This window comes from Xyrauchen texanus, chromosome 13, assembly GCF_025860055.1.
Source record: "Xyrauchen texanus isolate HMW12.3.18 chromosome 13, RBS_HiC_50CHRs, whole genome shotgun sequence".
In the NCBI taxonomy this organism is placed as follows: domain Eukaryota; kingdom Metazoa; phylum Chordata; class Actinopteri; order Cypriniformes; family Catostomidae; genus Xyrauchen; species Xyrauchen texanus.
Window position 1 is genome coordinate 40,606,188 of NC_068288.1, and position 20,125 is coordinate 40,626,312.

At 36.0% G+C, this 20,125-nt stretch overlaps 1 protein-coding gene and 1 pseudogene across 1 annotated transcript; one reads left to right on the plus strand and one right to left on the minus strand.

Annotated features, from left to right (window-relative positions):
- Positions 1-197: 197 nt before the first annotated feature.
- LOC127653832 (sodium-coupled monocarboxylate transporter 1) lies at positions 198-9,540 on the minus strand. Its single transcript, XM_052140611.1, has 15 exons — positions 9,004-9,540; positions 7,730-7,795; positions 6,203-6,254; positions 5,598-5,665; positions 5,078-5,232; positions 4,244-4,384; positions 4,014-4,143; positions 3,844-3,932; positions 3,190-3,302; positions 2,997-3,064; positions 2,667-2,753; positions 1,572-1,762; positions 1,294-1,403; positions 835-923; positions 198-567 (listed from the first exon to the last, which is right to left on the minus strand). Exons 1-15 carry the CDS (start codon positions 9,355-9,357, stop codon positions 445-447), a joined length of 1,836 nt encoding a protein of 611 aa, XP_051996571.1. The 5' UTR covers positions 9,358-9,540; the 3' UTR covers positions 198-444.
- Positions 9,541-12,470: 2,930 nt separating this feature from the next.
- Positions 12,471-15,381, plus strand: LOC127653837 (thyrotropin subunit beta-like; annotated as a pseudogene).
- Positions 15,382-20,125: the final 4,744 nt, after the last annotated feature.

The following is a 20,125-nucleotide window of genomic DNA, read 5'->3' on the forward strand; positions in this document are numbered from 1 at the left end:
AGTGGGCGGACCTTCAAATGTGTGACTTCCTTAACTGGTAGAGTGCCGAGGAGGCAGGTGTTGAACCATTTTTACCCCTTGTCTGTACTTCACTCTCTCTACCCCCTCTATCGCTCTCCTTTGTTTGTGTGTTATCCTTGATTACAGTTTATAATATGTCAAATTGTATTTGTGCAGATATGACAGTTCTTAGAAAATTCAATTTTAATGCATAATCTTTATTATTGCTCTGTAAATGATTCAAACCAACAACTTACACATAAAAACAGACTTTATGAGAACAACGGAAATAAATAGACATGCTGTTTATCAATAATTTTTGCTTCTTTAATTTTGATTGAATTGTTTTGTCATCACTTGGATTATCAGCAATTTTAACATACAAAAATACAGTTATTGTTTACTATTTACAACATATCTAAAAATCAAAAGAGTGTTTTACATCTAAAACCTTGTGATCTTCTCTAGGTCTTTCTCTTTCAGTGCAATTTCGTTGTCATAGAGTACTGGACTGTCCAGCCCTTGGATGTGGCTTGGCTCTTTTTCAATTAGGTCTGACTTGGATTTCTGGAAAGAATATAAAAAACAACGCAGTTAATATGAGTTTTAAATTCTTCCAGTTTTGCTAAAACATCTGCAATAAAGCAAATGATCAGTATTTGTAAATGTTTCATAAATTATGTGTATGTAAAATAAACTTTAATCAACACATTTGTAGCTTACTAATTAATTACTTGATTTTAGAATCCTGTCTACAACTAAAAGCTGAAACTAACTGAGAAAAAAAGATCTTTGATCTTGATTTTCTTTCGCAGTGGTAATGAAAGGCCTCACCTCTGTGTCTGCTCTACAGCAGCCAAAGCAGAAGAGATCTGACACTCTGATAAACAGCTCAGGTCGACGTTTCTCCTGTTTACAGCCACCTAAAGAAAAACATGATATCAAAATTGACCATATTTGCTTTCTTAATGCACATTCCTGTTCTTATTTTGCACAATTCATCAGTGCACATTATTCCAAATTTAGCAAACATTTGTTTCTTTTTTTTATCAAAATGTAGTAACTTGCTCCATCTCTGTCCTAGTTCCATTCTGGTATGTAATACCCACTTTTCACTATCCAATCAATTCCCAATAGATAAAATCGTGTCCCGCCCTACATTGTTCTCATTGGATATCCTCTTTCATTAGATGTATGTCAGATTGCAGTAGTAAAAGGTGTTGCAAAGGCTATTTGATGTTGACTTTAAGGATTCACCTCTGAATGCTTGCATCACCAACAGGGAGATCTTACCTGAGATTGCACTAACTATTAGTCCTGTGATCATTGTCACCAGTATGCCCACAGGGCAGAAGTACAGGTAGGACAGAGAATACCAGCTGTCTGCCAAAGCTGGTCTTGGGCTGAAGGACAGCATGAGACAAGTTACCGTTAGCTTTAGATGTTAGCTTGGATGTCGGTATGACTGTATGTACTGTCATAGGTTTATTGGTTCTTGCTTCTCAACTGGTGCAGCATGCAGCTTACAATGCCAACTTCAATGTATGTAAATAAAATATGAGATCACTAACTTTGGAATTGTGGTTTGTTGAACAGTACTGAATGGTGTCACTGTAGTGGTTTGGTTCATGTCCCATGAGATGCAGCCCTCCACACTCAAGGGAAGGCGAAGGGTCTTCTCAGGTAAAGGTGGATATAATTGAGCTCCAATTCCGACCCATAATGTTATAACGAGGCCCGAAATCAAACCAGCCAAACCACCCTGTAAGAATACATAGTTATTCTATAGATCTGTGGTACATCAGACAGTCTGAGCAAATTTAACTTTGTTCATTGTGTAGTTTAGTGATAAAGGTGCAACTGCTCTTCAACTTAACATCGACTCTTGTCTACGTGGATGCATTATCACTCAAAAGCTCAATTTTGCAACCAAAATTGTCAGTTAATAAGGGGGTTACAGGGATAAAGCGAGTAGTAATTCGGCTAGTCATGTGATCTCCACAGGATGGCCAGAAAGAGGATGTGACCACCCTATGTAGAATACAGAAATATCAAAATTTTTCGAAACTGTGATTCATTACTTTAGCTGTAAAACTTTTTTTTACTGTACAAAGAGTTGCTCAGTGCACCATTAAGACACTTTAAAGGAATGTTCCGGGTTCAACACAAGTTAAGCTCAATTGACAGCAGTTTAGTACCACAAAAATGTATTTCGACTCTTGTTAAAACTGGTGTATCATCTGAGCTGTAAAGTTGTTTAACTCGTAATATTTACAGTCATTTTAGGGTTTTAGGGTTGTTGGCATTACATCTTCATGGTAACAATGTTGTAAAATTGTCTATAAAGTTTCACAGAAAAGGTTAGAAAATGAGTTCATCACACAAAAATCGTGTTTACACACATTTCCTTTATGTCTTGTGTCTATACTTTTGAAACAGTGAGTGTTTTACTGGCCAAAAATTGGCACCCATTCTTTTCCATTGTAAGTACCTCACTGTAACCTCGATTTGTACTTTTTTTAAAGAAAAGGAGGGACGAATCGAAATACATATCGATTGAGCTTAACTTGTATTGAACCCGGAATATTCCTTTAACTTTGATGTTTTTTGTTTAAAAGGATGTACAAAAAAATAATGAGCACTTTAAGGTACATTCCAGATCTTACAGTGGAGTTCACATAGCGGAAGAATATGCCGAGCAGGTACAGGCCCAGAAGAGGGCCGCTGATCATACCAAAAATGGACAGAGCTGCCTGTAGGGGGAGAGAGAACATGCCATTGCAGTCTGTTACCAGCAGATGGTGCTGTTGTTTTCAAAAAAACATCCAATACCTTGCACATTGGCCCAAGCAAGTACTAGTTCCGCATTCAATTCTTAAAATGTGTTCTGTAATTTTAATTGTAAAGACATTATTGTCGTTTTAAGTTAAAAAACTGAATGCCTCCTCTAAATAGTTTTGCCTTGTGTATTTTCAAGTGTCCATAAATAAACTTACCTGCAGTATATTGCCCATCAAGGAGGCAATGCCAGCCATACCAATGCATACTGCTCCATAGAATACACCTAGAGATAAACAGTATGTCATTTCTCATCAAACAATCCAACATCACCTCCATTCTCTGCTTCATGCTGGTTTTATTGCATGCAGTTGTCTGTGTATATACAGTGGTTGTTGCACTGTAACTCACTCATGCCCATGTTGATCCAGGTCTGTTGTCTCTCAGTCAGCCAGGGCCATGCAGGTTTCATAAAGTCCTCCACTGTGACTGCCACCAGAGCGTTTATACTGGATGACACTGTACTGTAAACACAAGTTATAACTGATGAAATATTATGTGTGACCAGACCTCAACAAAATTCATTTTGTAAATGTTGGAGTGGTGGTGGCGTAGTGGCTAAAGCACTGGGCTGTTAATCAGATGGTCGCTGGTTCTAACCCCACGGCCACCACCATTGTGTCCTTGAGCAAGGCACTTAACTCCAGGTTGCTCTGGGGCGATTATCCCTGTAATAATTGCACTGTAAGTCGCTTTGGATAAAAGCGTCTGCCAAATGCATAAATGTAAATGTAAATGTAAATGTTACTTCATGGCCTGAATTGGGGAGTCTAATACTTTTTTGTCTTGAAATGTATCTTTGTCTTTAAAAAATAATTATAACAATTGAAACATTTAACAAAATGTATTTTGCATAGAAGATCATTTGAATGTTTTCATTTTATAATTTTTTTGTTTAAATGTAATTTAACTAAAAAACTATCACAATCCCAAACCCCAAAATATTCTCAAAATAATCAGGGTGGACAAATCTGACAAATACATTTTTTTTTTTTTTTTGCTAACCTTAATGTACCACTGTATGCTGCAGCTACAAACAAGCCAGGCAGTCCTGGGAAATCTGCTAGTATGTCCATCACCAAATAAGGAAGAAGCTGGTGAACATGTTGTTTGGTAAGTTTGATTTCAAGCATTGGGTGTAAAGATTATGTGGTCATTGTTGGAGCTTGTATTACCTGGTCTGTGGCTCCTACGTCTTTATTCGTGAAAGGATCGCAGTCTTTATAGATGGAGTACATAGTGAGACCAGAAAGCATGGCCAAACTCACTGTGACCCATAAACCCACCATATTCAAATACAAAGATCTGTGTAGTAGTATATTAACAGAACACCAATGTTTACATAAAATATCTGGTATAAGGTGCAATAAATCCTCACACAATTATGTTTTGATCATATACTCACAGTTTGGCATGAGTCAATGTCTTACAGGAAATGTAGCGTTGGACCTGCGATTGGTTGATTGAATACATTGATGCCCACATCAGACTGCCACCAACAACAATTGTCCAAAAACTGTGACGCCTCAAAGGGTCAGGATCAAAACTGAAGGAACATTTGAGAGGTAGGTTAAGATATCTTTAATTAAATGTCTATCTATCTATCTATCTATCTATCTATCTATCTATCTATCTATCTATCTATCTATCTATCTATCTATCTATCTATCTATCTATCTATCTATCTATCTGTCTGTCTGTCTGTCTGTCTGTCTGTCTGTCTGTCTGTATTTCTGTCTGTCTGTCTGTCTGTCTGTATTTCTGTCTGTCACTCGTCTATCTGTCTGTCTGTCACTCATCTATCTGTCTGTCTGTCTTTCTGTCTGTCTGTCTGTCTGTCTGTATTTCTGTCTGTTACTCTTCTATCTATCTGTCTGTCTGTCTGTCACTCATCTATCTATCTATCTGTCTGTCTGTCTATATATCGTCAGTCTGTCTGTCTGTATTTCTGTCTGTTACTCTATCCATCTGTCTGTCTGTCTGTCTGTATTTCTGTCTGTTTCTCTTCTATCTATCTATCTATCTATCTGTCTGTCTGTCTGTCTATATATCATCTGTCTGTCTGTTTGTCTGTCAGTCTGTCTGTCTGTCTGTCACTTGTCTATCTATCTATTTATCTATCTGTCTGTCTGTCTGTCTGTCTTTCTATATATCGTCTGTCTGTCTGTCTGTCTATTACATCTGTATTACATCTATTTACAGTAAGTATGTGATCTAGACAAGAGTTCTTAGAACATACCTAAATGTTTCCAAACGTCCACCATGGTAGCTATCATTCCAGATCCTTCCAAGTCCCCCCTGTAGCACAGACCCACGGGCAATGACCGCCACAAACCCAACCAACATAATGATCATCTGGAACACATCTGTCCATATCACAGCCTTCAGCCCTCCCTGTTAATAAGAGCATATCAGACAATATCAGCAAATTACATAATCCTCATCAGGAACGGAAGGCACCTTTGAGCTTTAGGATCACTTTCCTTTGAGTTCAGTGAGATTCATACGTATCTGATATATTATATATTTTTTCACATCACTGGGCTATTTACATGTAAGTGAATTGCAAAAAGCTCAAAGGTGGTTAAAGGGACATGAAAAACCCCCAATACATTTTTGAGATGATAAAAGTTATGGACACATTGCACATCACTGAAAAAATAAATAATAGCACTAATTATGTTTAAAACTAAGGGGAAAGTGGTTAAAGGAATAAGAACACATGTGAAATTGCAAATAAACTAAATAATGTTACTGACCAGGGTGCAGTAGATGATGCAAACAACCCCTGTTGCCACCAGCACTCCCCACAGATCCAGACCAGTGACTGCAACAAAAGAGCTTATTTATACAGTATATATTTATACATATATACATATATTTTTATACTGCAAGTACGTTTTTATTTGTTATGCAGTGTAATTAGAAAATCTAGAAGTAAAGTTTTAATTGATGTTAAATTTGATGTGAAATAAAGTAAAAATATGATTCTGATTTAGTTGTGACAATTTGTGACATTTGGTCATGTTAACACAAAAGGTCTGATGTCCGTGCATCCATTGAAGCACACAAGATGCTCTTTGGAATATTCTCAAAAATGCTGGAAAACTTGGATCATCAGGTTTTGCACAAACTTGTAAAGTTCTTGTCAGCTCAAGTGCTTGCTGTTATTAAAGCATTCCAAATTACAAAGAACATTCCAAATACTGACATTTCTAAATAATTTGTAATTAAAAATATACAAATATCAGAATTTATACAAATATACAAATATCAAAACTGTACATGTTTGAGACCATTAGCAGATACTATCCCTTTTTTTATGTTTTTGACATAAATAAATGAAAATAGTTTCTTTACTTACTTTGATTAAGGGCGAGTGCAGGTGCGTAGATTACCATGCCTGTGTATAAAATCTAGGAGAGATAATAACTCCCATTAGGTAATTGGAGAAAATCTTTTCTGCCTTAAATTCTTGGATATATTCAACACTTATATGCAATGATGTGCACAGATGGGGGGCAGCAGGGGCGTTTTAAATTAACTTTCAAGTGTCAATCCCTCCCACAGCAGTGCCCTTCAAGAGAGCAAAAATCAAAGTGGCACGGCCTCAGACAAGTAACAGGTCAGATAAAAAGTCCACTGTATGTAATGTGTTGTAAGTTCATCAAAAGTATAAAACTCGATTGATAATGCATTTCTGACATCGCACACTTGCAGTGTAGACAGCTTTATTAATTATAATGAGAATGGTAGCATCGCTTTCAGCTATAGAAATAAAAATCATCTTTCATAGAATACTGTACTGTCATAAACTGAAGGAGCCCAAACAGGTTAAACTAATAAGCCATTAGACAAATCACTTTCAGACAAATACCATGGTGTTACAATTTACCATGATAACCAGTCAAAACCATAGGAGCATATCTTGACACCAGCATTGTGCCATGGTTCCGCCACCTTTTTGCTGTAAGCTCCTAAATATTAATGACAGAAGACAATAAATAAAATAATATGAATATTAAAAGAAATTAATAGAAAGTAATATAAGTGACAATTAAAGAGGATGATGATGTCCGATGGGAAGCAGCAAAGATGAAATGATAAATTGAGGTAGCAGAGATGACGTAAACTGAAAAGAGTGATGATGGAGATGGAGTGGTGGTTGCGTAGTGGGCTAAAGCACATAACTGTTAATCAGAAGGTTGCTGGTTCGATCCACATAGCCACCACCATTGTGTCCTTGAGCAAGACACTTAACTCCAGGTTGCTCCAGGGGGATTGTCCCTGTAATAAGAGCTCTGTAAGTCGCTTTGGATAAAAAGCGTCTGCCAAATGCGTAAATGTAAATGTAAAATGTGATGAGGAAGAAAAACATTAGAACCCTAACAAAAAGGCACTGTACTGTTACCAGGGTAATGTCATGCTACTGAATGATTTTTATATTCATATTTCATGAAACTGTCATGGTACTCCAAGGTAAGTAAAAAACACCCTGGTTTTACACTAACATACCATGTCTGAATAAATAAATAAACAACTGTAAGACCATGGTGCTTTTTAGGAGAAATATAACAGAATAGGCTATTATTTATGATATTATTAAAATTGAAAAATTCTGTAAATAGTAATAAAAGTAAAAATGCAGAAATACTCAAAAAGCAAAGAAATAAGTTTAGCATATATAACTACTCATTTTAAAAAAGAAGAACAATGCCCTTTTTTATCCTTTCGCCCCTGTCCCTGATAAGGTCTGTGCACGTCACTGCATATATGACATGGAACAATGTTAACAAATGGATGTTGATATTCTAAAGTGATGTACACTGATTACAGATGACTGAAGAATGAATGATACAGCAGTCATGCAAGAAGCTAAAAGCCAACTTACGGTTTGAGCAATATACATGCTTGTTCCAATAATTCGGATGAGCTTGTTGAAACGCATTTCCAAGTACTACAAAACAAGTGACCAATTCAATTAATTATTTGTAAACGAAACAACAAATTTACCTTGTAAACATTTACATACTGTCACGATTACACAAACACCAGTTGTACTGTAATTATTTATTCATTTTAAGATTAACATCTTGGCTGTTGAGGTTAATGTTAAAAACACATTCTTGAGTGATGATCATTTTCACACATTTTTGAACATCTGCACCCATTTAGTTATGTCTTTTTCTAAATACAGACCATTGAATCAATCACCCACACTTTTGGAGACTTAAAGAAATAATCTTGGTTCAATACAAGTTAAGCTCAGTCGACTGCATTTTTGTCAACTTAATTTCTACTTGTCCCTCATTTTCTTAAAAACAAAAAGAAGAAGAAAAAAAAAGAAGTAGCAAAAATCATGGTGACAGTGAGGCATTTACAACTGAAGTGAATGGCACCCATTTTTGGGTTTTGAAGTCAGAAATGTAAATTAATTCATTCTTATGCTAATACTTGTGTAATTTTTAACTGTAAATTTGTTTAAATCTTTGTTTTAGGGTTTAAGGCATTACTCTGTCATGACATGTAGTTGTAAAATTTAATATAACTTTACACAGAAAAGTTTAGTAAGCAATTTTATCACACTAAAATCATGTTAACATGCATATTGTTTATCTTGTGGCTATACTTTGGAAACAGTGAGTATTTTAAAGTTTCACTTGCATTGTAAGGGCCTCATTGCAACCCAGATTTTTGCTTTATTTTTAGAGGAGGAACAAGTTCTTTAAAATGGAGGAAATTATATTTCTGTATATTCCAATTCTAAATACTAATTCTTCGTTAAATTATGTTGGTATTGTATGTTTATTTTACAGGGTGGGTAACTCAGAAGTACTTTTGCAATTTGGATTACACACCGACAACATTTGTCAACATGAAAGTCCCGAATACAATGCCAGAGGCAAAAAATCTGATTATCAATAAACTATCTCGACGTTGTCTTTTTTTCCTTTCCTTTTTATCTCACTCGCTCTTATTTGTCCTCATTTGTATTTCCATCCATTGATTCTTTAACAAGAGCAAACGCAACTGGGAGCATCTGTGAGGCGATCAATTGTACTCTTAATTCATGTACACCCTGCAGTTTATCTGGGAGTTTTCTGTCTGTTTATCACATTCATCTGTCCATATTCAAACCCCATGTGGCCTGTGCCGCCCTCTTACCTCATATGTGCTGGTGATGCCCAGGCGATAAAATAAAGGCACGAAGATTTCTGCACTGATTGCTGACATGATAGAATAGGAGAAGACGAAGAGCCAATACGGTGTGCCATATATGTAAGCCTCTGCAGGTGTTCCAATAACAGTAATACCTGACATGAAACTAGCTGTGAGGGACAAAGCCACAGGTACTGCTGTCATCTGACGGCCACCCAGTAGAAACTCATTGCTGCTGGTATCCTTTCGCCCTCGGATGGATTGGAACAGCCCAATTCCTGCAGCAAAAAGGATCAACCCAGCAAAGACCACATAGTCCCACACTGAAAACGTTGCAACAGGACCTCCACTGCCAATCATGATTTCAAAAGTGCACTTAAGGAGATCAAGAACTATATAACTGGGATCACTGCAGTCAGTTTGGTCCTGGTCGGGTGAGTACTGTTTTTCTGTGAAGTGATGCTGGATATTGAGTTCAAGTTCTTGCTGGACAGTCCTCCAACGATTTCCCCAACATTTAAGAGGACAGGACCAAGTAGCTCCTCTCTGAGCCAATAACTGATAAGAATTTGAGTGTTCCGTAATCTTGTACTGACCAAAAAAGAAAAAAAAACCTGAGTTAATGATCCCTCAAGGCCATAAGATATAACAGTTACATTGTAAAAGGAAGTAAAGTTTTTTTTTTAAATTATTATTTCAAGCTCATGGTGTGAGTTTAGCATTGTGTAGTCACAGTTGCTTAAGGAATTTCAAAAGATAGATGACATTCTTAAAGCTTGAAAGGATTTTTTTTTTTTTTTTTGTCCATTGTAAGTAGTTTTTGTTGAATCAGTATCCACAAATGGTTTCGGATTAATTAGAAACAGTGAGTGGATTTCAAATGAGTTACAGCTTCACAGAGACATTGGAATCAATAAGACAAAGCAATTATTAACAACATGAAACCAGGCTCTCTATAGAACATTGTAAGACATGAACACATATAACTTATAGACAAAAGTCAACAGGACAGGAGTACTGTGAACTTGAAACATACTGTTCATGTCAGATCAAGAGTTAAAATATTAGTTTTTGTGCAAACAACATTAGTATAGTTACTTTGATGGTTGTGAGAGATAATCTGTTATGCTATGACAATCTCTTGTTGTTGGTTCTTTTGTTTTTGCATGCAATTAGTTTTCCATTTTCCACCCTATGAACTTTGAACATAAGATAAGGACCCAAAGATGCCTGAGATTTGTTTGATGAGAGCATGATAACTTGACAGAACTAATAGCTTGTATCTATATTAAACACTAGCTATGTTATTAAGTGTGACGGACAACTAAATGCAGCCTATCTTTTGCCATGTTGACACATCCTGTCTGTTTTATCTACATATCCAATATAACTTCTCCCATCAGTATCTGCCAACTATGTTAAGAACATTAACTATACTAAGTCTTAGACACATTAGATGTTTCACAAAAACATTTGAATATTTTATATCTTCTGTTTAAGTGTGTCAATAGGAAATAACATTTTTAGATTCTCCAACATTCCTTTAGCAAATAGAATAGAATAGCACATTACATTTAGTCATTTAGCAGACTCTTTTATCCAAAGAGATTTACAAATGAAGAACACAACAAGCAATTTGTCATACAAAAGTCAACAATATCTTCAGTATCCCACTGCCAAGTTCTCAAAGTGGCTAGAGTAGTATAGATGCTAGCTCAGAAGACAGAAAGGCAAGGATTATATTAAAAATTGTATTACTGTTAAATAGTAAGTGCAGTTAGTGTGGATTGGTGCTCCACACTAAGAGCTATCTTAACAAATGTATTTTCAGCTGATTCTTGAATGCTGAGATGGTATCAGACAGCAGATGCTATGACTCCAACAGGGTGCTGGTGCTGTTTATAGGCATACCAAATACCAATAGTATCACAGAGATGTCACAGAGACTCAAAACAGTGGATATGACAGTGGACTTTAGGTGGAGCATACCAACATTGACCCCGCTCACCGTTCTGAACAGCACTGTGGCAGCAGTGGAGTCATTCAGGTTCCTGGGCACTACCATCTCATAGGACCTGAAGTGGGAGACCCACATTGACTCCATTGTGAAAAAGGCCCAGCAGAGGTTATACTTCCTTCGCCAGTTGAGGAAGTTCAACCTGCCACAGGCGCTGCTGATACAGTTCTACTCAGCAGTCATTTAGTCTGTCCTCTGCACTTCAGTAACTGTCTGGTTTGATTTGGCTATGAAATCGGACATCAGAAGATTACAAAGGACATTTCGGACTGCTGAGTGTGTTGCTGGTTGCCCCTGCCCTCCCTTCAAGAACTGTACACGTCCAGAGTGAGGAAAAGGCCTGGATAAATCACTCTAGACCCCAATCACCCAGCCCAAAACAGAGCACTGAGCACCAGAACTGTCAGGCACAGAAACAGTTTTTTTCCCTCAGGCTATCCACCTCATGAACAGTTAAAACTGCCCCATTGAGGAATAATTACATATACATAGTCTATATATATTTATCTAACTTTTGCCATTACATTCCCTTGCATCTGTATATAACAGATTTGTATTTGTACATACATACAGTATATATATACATTTGTCTTATTGTGTATTTCTATATACAGTATACTTATGTATTTTCTATTCACATTTTATTTTATTCTATATTATTATTATCTCTGTCATGTTTTTGTATTGTTTGCGCACTGAAAGCTTCTGACACCAAGACAAATTCCTTGTATGTGTAAGCATACTTGGCAATAAAGCTCATTTTGATTCTGACTTTTAGATATAGGCGCATTTCCACCATCAAAAGTCAGAGATTTCAATATGAACTAATTTCTCATCAAATTCTTTCAAGACAAACTAATAGAGATATGCTATATCCACGTTATAGCTCAGAATGTCATCTATGATATATCCATCTTGATACGTCAATGAAAAATAGCAGAGGACAAGAAAAGCAATTTCTCAGCAATTGAATCTCTCCCTGGTTTGATAGAACTCAACATCTAATTTAGACATATGCGGATGATTTAGTTAAAAGGCAGCAGTTTTATTCAAGTACAGTGGAGATCAGGGTCAATGTCTGTATAAGAGGAGCAGTTTTTTAAAGCAAACAGGCCTTCCAAGATCATTCAGGTAAGTGATCCTTTTATTTAGTGTAAGACGGTGATGTTTGGCATGCAAAAAGCTTTGCAACGGAAGGAAAGACACATAAAAAAAAAAAATTGATGTTTTTTTAGTTCTTCATTTTTGCTTACAGGGCCTTCATAACTTACTATTTGTAAAGTCTTTCTTGTTGGTGTGCATAATTTAGATGAATTATTAATTTTTTGATTAATTATGATTATTAAATATGATTATTTCTTTGTTGTAATTAAAAGTGCTTGCTAAGGCCCAGCCATTTCACCCTGTAGCTCTTGACCGGTTGCCCACAGAAGCTAAGCAGGGTTGAGCCTGGCTAGTTCCTGGATGGAAGGCCTCCTGGGGAAAACTAAGGTCACTGCTGGAAGAGGTATTTGGGAGGCTTTTCTAAGAAATTGTTCTATTTTCACTGGCAGATGACTATGTGTGCCCCCACTGAGTACACCGTTTACATCAAGAAGCAGGAGTGTGATTACTGTGTGGCTATCAACACCACCATCTGCATGGGCTTCTGTTTCATCAGGGTAAATGGATAGGGAGATGAAGAAAATGCGGTTTTGGGGTTGTCATATTGAGAATTGGATCTACACAAATTGAAGTTTTCAGCTTGCAGTGAGACTAACACAAACTTAACTATTTTTTTCATGGAATGGTTAACCCAAAATTAGAATTTTGTGATCATTAACTCACCCTCTTGTTGTTCCAATCCTGTATGAATTTATTTCTTTCGTGGAACACCAAATGCTATTTTTTTATTGTATGTCATAAAGTCCAGACATTGGCATATAGTGTGGTGCCAAATTTGATAATGTAGAAGTGTGAATCAGATTTAAAGTTATAGTTCACCCACCTGTATGAATTTCTTTCTACTGTGGAATACCAAAGAATATTTATCATTGTATGTCATAAAGTCCAGTCATTGGAATGTAGTGTGGTGCCAAATTTGATAATGTAGAAGTGTTAATCAGATTTAAAGGTATAGTTTTCAAATTCTCTAATCACTTACTCACCCTCATGCCATCCCAGATGTGTTTGAAATTCTCTCTTCTGCAGAACACAATTTTAGATTTTTACAAAAATGTTTCAGCTCTGTAGGTCCATGCAATGCAATTGAATGGGTGACAAAATATTTATGCTACAAAAAGCACAGAAAGGCATCATAAAAGTAATCCATTTGACTCCAGTGTTTTAATCCATATCTTCTGAAGTGGTATTCTAGGTGTGGGTAAGAAACATAAATATTTAAGTCCTTTTTTGCTAGAAATTCTTCTCCCTACCCAGTAGGGGACGATATAAATGAAGAATGTGAATCACCAAAAACACAAGAAGAATGTGAAAGTGAAAATGGAGATTTACTGAGCAGGGAGGAGAATTTATAGAAAAAAGGACTTAAATATTGATCTGTTTCTCACCCACACCTATTATATCGATCCTGAAGACATTGATTCAAGTATTCAGTATTCGTCTAAAAATATTATTTTTAAATATTTCAGCATTTGAAAGAAAGTCAAGTAAGTCATACACATCTGGGATAAATGAAGAGAATTTTAATTTTTGGGTGAACTATTTCTTTAAGAACTGCTGCAGATAGCAAAATGTTCAGTAAATAGCGACATAAATTTCAGTCGTTTGCTCACACAAAGCTATCGTATGGCTTCAGAAAACTTGGAATATAGCTGCCAAGTCAGATGACAGCTTCTATGGTATATTTATAATGCTACTTTGTCCTTTCTGGAGCTTGATAGCTCTTGAACAATATAGTATAAGCTTTTCATTTTTGACATTTTGCTAAACATCTACTTTTTTGTTCCATGGAAGAAAGAAAATCATACAGAATTCAAACAACATGGTGGTGAGTAAATGACATCAGAATTGTCATTTTTGGGTGAACAATTCAATTAGTCTTAAGATACCTCATAATAATTTATGAGATGGTGAATTGTAAGATATCGTATGATGTAAGATAACGTATGTCTTGAATTTTAACTAACCTCCTATCCAACACTTTTTTTTAACAAAGGAAGCAATACAAATTACTGAGACATGTTACTAGCCTGTAATGCACATCTCTTGTCTCATTCCAAATTCCCAATGTTTTCTTTCTTCTTTCTTTAAAAAAGTTTGACTTTATGGTTAGGTTTAAGGGTTGGGTTATGGGCTAAACTTTGTAAAAAAAAAATCATAAGAACATTTTTCGTTAGTTTGTTAATTTTTCATTATGTGAGTAAAAGACACATTTTTGGATTAGCCAAATCTAAAATAATTTGGTGACAATAATGTCGCTAAATCAGCAATCTAATATTTATTCTATAGGAAAGTAATGTAAAGGAGTTGGTGGGTCCCCATTTCCTGGTCCAGAGGGGCTGCACCTGTCAGGAGGTGGAGTACTGAACATCCATTATGCCCGGCTGCCCACCACATGCAGATCCTCACTTCACCTACCCGGTTGCTATGAGCTGCCACTGAAGCACCTGTAACACCAGGGCTGGACTGGGAAGAGAAATCAGGCGGGGGGGACCACCGGCCCGCTTGGTTCTCCCAATGGACATTCCGCCCCTGATCAGCCCAAAAGTGCGTCGGTAATTGGTAATTGGTATTAAAATGTTTATACTGCAGTTGATCTGGGGCACTTGATTCTTGGATAGCAAATTGTCAAGTAAACGTTAGTTTCCTAATTGATCATGTATGATGTACACTAAACTCCAACTTAAAAGTTTGGACATGCTTGATTCAATGTATGTTTCAGATGATCCTACAAACATGAAAGTGTGAGATTAGCTTGTAGTCTAATTTAAATTGTGTTTATATATTGAATCCTTTATTAAATGTATATTTTTGGTCCAATTTGACCTGTTAGTAAAGAAAAGCAGTCAACAAGAACCCAGCATACATGGGAACTCCTTCAATACCGTTTAAAAAGCATCTCAGGCATCACCTCATCAAGCTGGCTGAGAAAATGCCCAGACTTTGTTTAACATTTTAGCCACTATAATTCCCATCCCATCCACATAATTTGTGCTATTTCATAGTTTTGATGCCTTCAAAGTAGTTCTTATTTGTGGAAAATAATTATAATAAAGAAGGAGTAGTTGTGTCCAGACTTTTGTATGGTAGTGTATATTGTATCTAGCGCCTGATGTCTGAAGTGAGGCCAATGTTGTTAAGGTAATAAATGAAGGTGTGGTTTTAATGGGGTACAAATGATTAAGCTTTTATGTATAGTAGCTAACTTTAATAATGCTTTAAGTGTTTGATTGGGAGACTATTGTCTCTATAAACACAATAAAGAAAGATTCCACCATAAAAATGAATTTGTGGCAATAAAAGTTTTCATGAGCTACTCTTGTGATTCCCGTAAGTCGTAAGGACAAAGGCCTTTTAAAAAAACGTAATCCAATATAGTTTTCTTAATATTTGTATTGTCTTAGAAATAGTAGTCATTGTAGTGTGGTATGAGTGTGTTATAAAATGAGTGCTCTTTGGAAGTAATACATAACGTGCATGCGCATTAGCTATACAAGCTGGGAAAATTGCGTGTTTTAGCATAATATGAGGTCAACATTCGGTTGAGTGAAACGCGACTGATTCAAGTGTCAATACACACTGCATTAAAAAAATCAGTAAATGCTTTTAGGCAGAATGATAATGACTAGCCTAGCCTTCCACTGGCCACAACATGATACACAGAGTTTAAATACTCAATGACTTATGCAGCCAAACTTCTCTGTAACTGGAAGAATGGGATGAGAAAAGCTGACTCTGGATCAGTGGCTCCGAGCAAAGTTCTACACCGATTGTGTATGCAGAGAAAATGTCTTAGTTTCTAAAATGATTCTACATTTTTGTTTTATAATAAACAAGTAGTTTGATTCATGAAACATTTTGGTAGCATTAAAACCTATTCCATTCAAGTTGTATCAACATGCACCTTTGAAGTTGTATGCGATCATCCATGTACGCACCGTAGATCAACTCAAAACAAGTGTACACTTAGATGACTTAAGTAACAAATATAATTTTATTATCAGACACATGTTAGGCTGGCATTTCCCATTGAATTTATCCTGATTTTAGAAAAACATCTTAAGTTGACTCTGGCATTGTAGATGGGCACAGCACATGAAGACATACTGTATATGATGCAGGTTCAAGAGTTGCACTTTGCTGCTTTAGGTAAGACAGTGGTTATTCTTCATTATTCATATTGGCTGCCATGCTGAAGGAAAAACAAATCATGCATATTCCTGTTATTGATGCTTTATTATCAATATGACGTGAATACCTACTTTCTAAATATCTGTTTGTTTACTATGTTGTTTTTACATGAGTGTTGTACAGTAGCTAGCATGGCCTGTAATGTCTCTTGTATGCAGTGCATGGCTTATTTGTATGGAATGCATTGCAGAAGAGAAAGTGGCTGTGAGAAAAAAGTAATGTAAAATAATGCAAAAGTAATGTTACGCTTTACTTTCCTTAAAAAATACTTTTTAATTAATTAAGTTATTTTTTTAAGGAGTAATACAATATTCTAACTTTTAAAAGTAACGTTACCCAACACTTGTTATTTTGATCTTGGAATATGGGACATTTGGAAGGTTAACTCAAGCATTAATTCTAACCAATGTCTTTTCATAAGGTCGTTTATAACAGCCTTTACAGACTATCTCATAGTTTATGTGTAATTGTGGGCAGTCATTGTAATGTCTTTCATTCATGGCTGCACACAATAATAAATTCCTTTTTATGTGTCTGAAAATAGAAAATTGCAGGGTTAATATTGCCTAGAGCCTCATAAGTGACATCATAAGAGATATGGTCACATGCTTGGGGTTAGTGGCAGGACATAAATTATAGAACATAATGTGTTTTGGGAAGGGTTGAAACCATTTACTTTTTTTTACTTTTTAGATGGTTTCATTATGTGCCATGGAGTATAAGAAATGTCACACAAGAGTGAGTACCTCCATTTGTTAACACAAGCCCAAGAACTAGAGCCTTTATGTGGTAGTAACATTTATGTGTCAAGTGTTCTCTAATGGTTTTGCTTCAGGACCCAGATTTTGCTTTGGACATGAAGTGATGACACTCTTAGTAATTGTTTATCATACAAATTTAAACAAAAAGGGAATATTCTGTGTTCAGCACAGATTAAGCTCAACTGACAGCACTAGTGGCATTATGTTGATTACCACAAAAAAAAATTTGACTTTACTTTGAAAAAGTCAAAAATCTAGGTTACAGTGAGGGACTTACAATGGAAGTGAATGGGGCCAGTCCGTAATTGTTAAAATACTCACTATTTCAAAAGTATAGCCACAAGACGTAAACATTGCATGTTAACATGATTTTATTGTGATAAAATCACTTACTAACCTTTTGTGTGTAACTGAATGCCATAAAAAAGAGTTTCAACGTTTAACTTCACAGTTCAAAAAATACACAAGTTTTAGCATCCTATCTATTTTCTAAATGCATGTTATTGGTCTTATTGTGAACGATTCATCCATGCATTTTATTTATTTATTTAATCAAAATGTAATAACTCGATCTACTGGTGAAATGAGACTTCTCTCTGGTGATGTATGCAGGACTTCTCTAATCATTTAGTCTGCTCAAACCCATGCCGCTTTCTTATAAATAACACAACCTTGCGTATAGAGTTGATCGAAGCGTCAATCGCATGTTGGTGAAGATGGCAAGGTGTATTTTAGTCTGTTCACCTTCAAAACTATCGTTCCTTAACCCAATCTTCCTTGGTTGCAGGGCCCCATATTATATGTGCACCCGCTAGGATCTATCTGCTGCCAACATCTTATTATCATTTGTATGGCGACGACACACAGCTTTACTTCCCACTAAAAACAGTAGACTAACATCGCTCATTTATTGTTTGAAGGATGTGTTGGCTATCTAATAACTTTCTTTGTTTAAACAATAAATCAGAAGTTGTTATTTTTGAATCTAAAGAGGCATTAGCCCATACACTTGCACCACTAGTGATTAGTGTAAAGGACAATGTAAGCAATCTTGGTGTAATACTAGATTCATCTCTTAATTTAAATAAGCAGCTAATATCATTTTAAGAGTAATTTCTAAAATAAAGCCTTTTCTTGGAAATAAAGATCTGGAGGTGATAATTCATGCTTTAATTTCATCCCGCCTCGACAACTGTAATTCCCTCTGCTCTGGAATTGGTCATAAGCAGTTTTCTCATCTACAACTTTTGCAGAATGAGGCAGCCAGGTTACTGACTGGCACCAGGAAAAGAGAACATATTACTGCCATCTTGTCTTCCCTTCACTGGTTGCCAGTTAAGTACAGAGTCGACTTTAAAATGTTATTGTTTGTTTTTAAAGCACTACATGGCGAGTCTCCACAGTACATCAATGACCATCATAGGCCCTATCATTCTTCTAGGCTATTGAGAACGTGCAACCAAATGATGTTAGGAGTTCCAAGATCTAGACAAAAATCTAAAGGCGAACAAGCCTTTTCTGTGGTTGCCCCCAAGTTATGGAATGATCTCCCTATTCCCATCCGGTCCTCCCTTTAATCTGAGTTGAAGTTTTATCTTTTTAAATGAACTTTTAAGTCTGAGTAATGAATACGTTTAAGTGAGTGAAGAAATGTTCAAGCGTGTTGTTAAGGTATGTCTCTGATGTTTTCTTCCTTTTTATTGTTTGTTCAACAAAAATTGTGAAGCACTTTGGATAACGTAAACACTTAAAAAGTGCTATATAAATAAATATGGGTTGAGCTGAGTTGGTTACGGGTCTGCTGGTTTGAATGTACATTTTGAATGAGGGGGAATAATGGTGAATTCGCAGATGTGTTCGAGACATTTCATGCCTGAATTGCTAAGGTGATCACTAATGAATACATTGCTTTGGCTTCCTCTGGAGTTTATTCATATTTTTGAATGCAGTTATCTTGGGATGCGCATCACGAGTAAGTGTTATTTTCCTTTATATTTAGTGTATTGTGATTCAAAACGTTAAAATATATCTTCTACTCACTCGTTTTTCAACTGATACAACCTCTTCTAAAGGAAAGTACTGACTCGAGTACCATATATTCACAATCCGATCAACAACCAATGGACAAACTCAAATCCCCACCCCCCATTTTTGCGCAAAACATATTGTCTAGTTTGAATGAATGCACAACTTTTGACCGCAAAAACCAAAGATATTGGAAGCATTTTCTCCTCCCTTTTAGACAATGACAAACTATCCTAACCCTGCATGATTAGAGAGTTAGTTGCTCTTAACCATTTGGCTTTTTTCTCTCTCTTCTGTCGACAACCCCATCAGAACATATGAGTGATCCATTATAGGTTGTGAAACACCAGTTGAGAATCATTGCTCTTAAACATTCCTGGTATTCTTTTCCAAACATCTAACAGCATCAAATCAATAAATTTTTTCATTATGCATTATGTAATAGGTATGTAAGTTTTTTTTCCATCTCTAAGTATTTATTTTCTCCTTGTTAGTTTTCATTTGATCATATTCATTCACTTGTAAAAACAGCCATTCCATTGTAATCCCCATCACATTATTTAAGGATTCCTGTCGGCTTGGTCAGAATCCAGCCAATCAAATTAGAATGGTGCAAAAAATCTCTTGACAACAACACACAAGTCTATGTTGTGGAAATTCAATGCTTTGATATTATAATACATCAAACAATAAAGTCGTTGGAATCTGGCTGCTCAGCAGTCTTTTACACGGTTGGTGGGTCAAGCATACCTAGTCCATGTGTTCAGCATCCATGGCATTTTTGTGCCGCATTACTTTTGCAAAAACTGGCTGGACTTGAAACAAAAAACAGTGTTGGAAAGCCAAAGGTTGAATTTCAATAGTGTTGATTTGACTGCAGACCATTGTTCAAGTAAGTTAAATAGTGATCAGTGGTCTTTAGACATCAGTCTATCACGTATTCCCAACTTGGTCTGTAAGATTTATTGACCTA